Source organism: Stegastes partitus, unplaced genomic scaffold (genome assembly GCF_000690725.1).
Source record: "Stegastes partitus isolate 25-593 unplaced genomic scaffold, Stegastes_partitus-1.0.2 Scaffold1879, whole genome shotgun sequence".
Taxonomy (NCBI): domain Eukaryota; kingdom Metazoa; phylum Chordata; class Actinopteri; family Pomacentridae; genus Stegastes; species Stegastes partitus.
In genome coordinates, this window is record NW_007579610.1 from 98,906 (window position 1) to 99,238 (window position 333).

General features: G+C 52.6%; 1 protein-coding gene across 1 annotated transcript in view; it reads right to left on the minus strand.

Moving 5' to 3' along the window:
* Nucleotides 1-169: 169 nt before the first annotated feature.
* The window catches only part of LOC103373000 (cGMP-dependent protein kinase 1-like), a 17,292-nt gene continuing 17,128 nt past the window's right edge, over nt 170-333 (minus strand). Inside the window, exon 20 of the mRNA XM_008302788.1 lies at nt 170-265. Coding sequence (XP_008301010.1) covers nt 170-265 — 96 coding nt within the window. The remainder of the gene's footprint in view (nt 266-333) is intronic.

Sequence of the window (333 nt, forward strand, 5' to 3'; positions counted from 1 at the left end):
TTATTTATTCTTAAATCATCGTGGTTTTAGTTTAAGTTTCTGTCTGATGATTGAGCTGCAGCTGCTGGAGCTCCTCCAGCGTTTCCTCCTTCTGCTTTATTTAACATTCACACACATCAGCTGCTGCTTTTATGGCTTCAGGCGTTAAAACAGTTCTGGTTCCGGCCCGTCAGAACTCCAGGTCCCATCCGGACTCCTCGTCGGGAGGCTCCTCCGTGTCTTCGGGGAAGTAGTCGAAGTTGCTGCTGTCCACCGGTCCGTCCACCTGGAGGAGAGCGAACACAGGGTTACCGGACACAAGGTGGCGCCAGAGCGTGACATGGAGAGCACAGG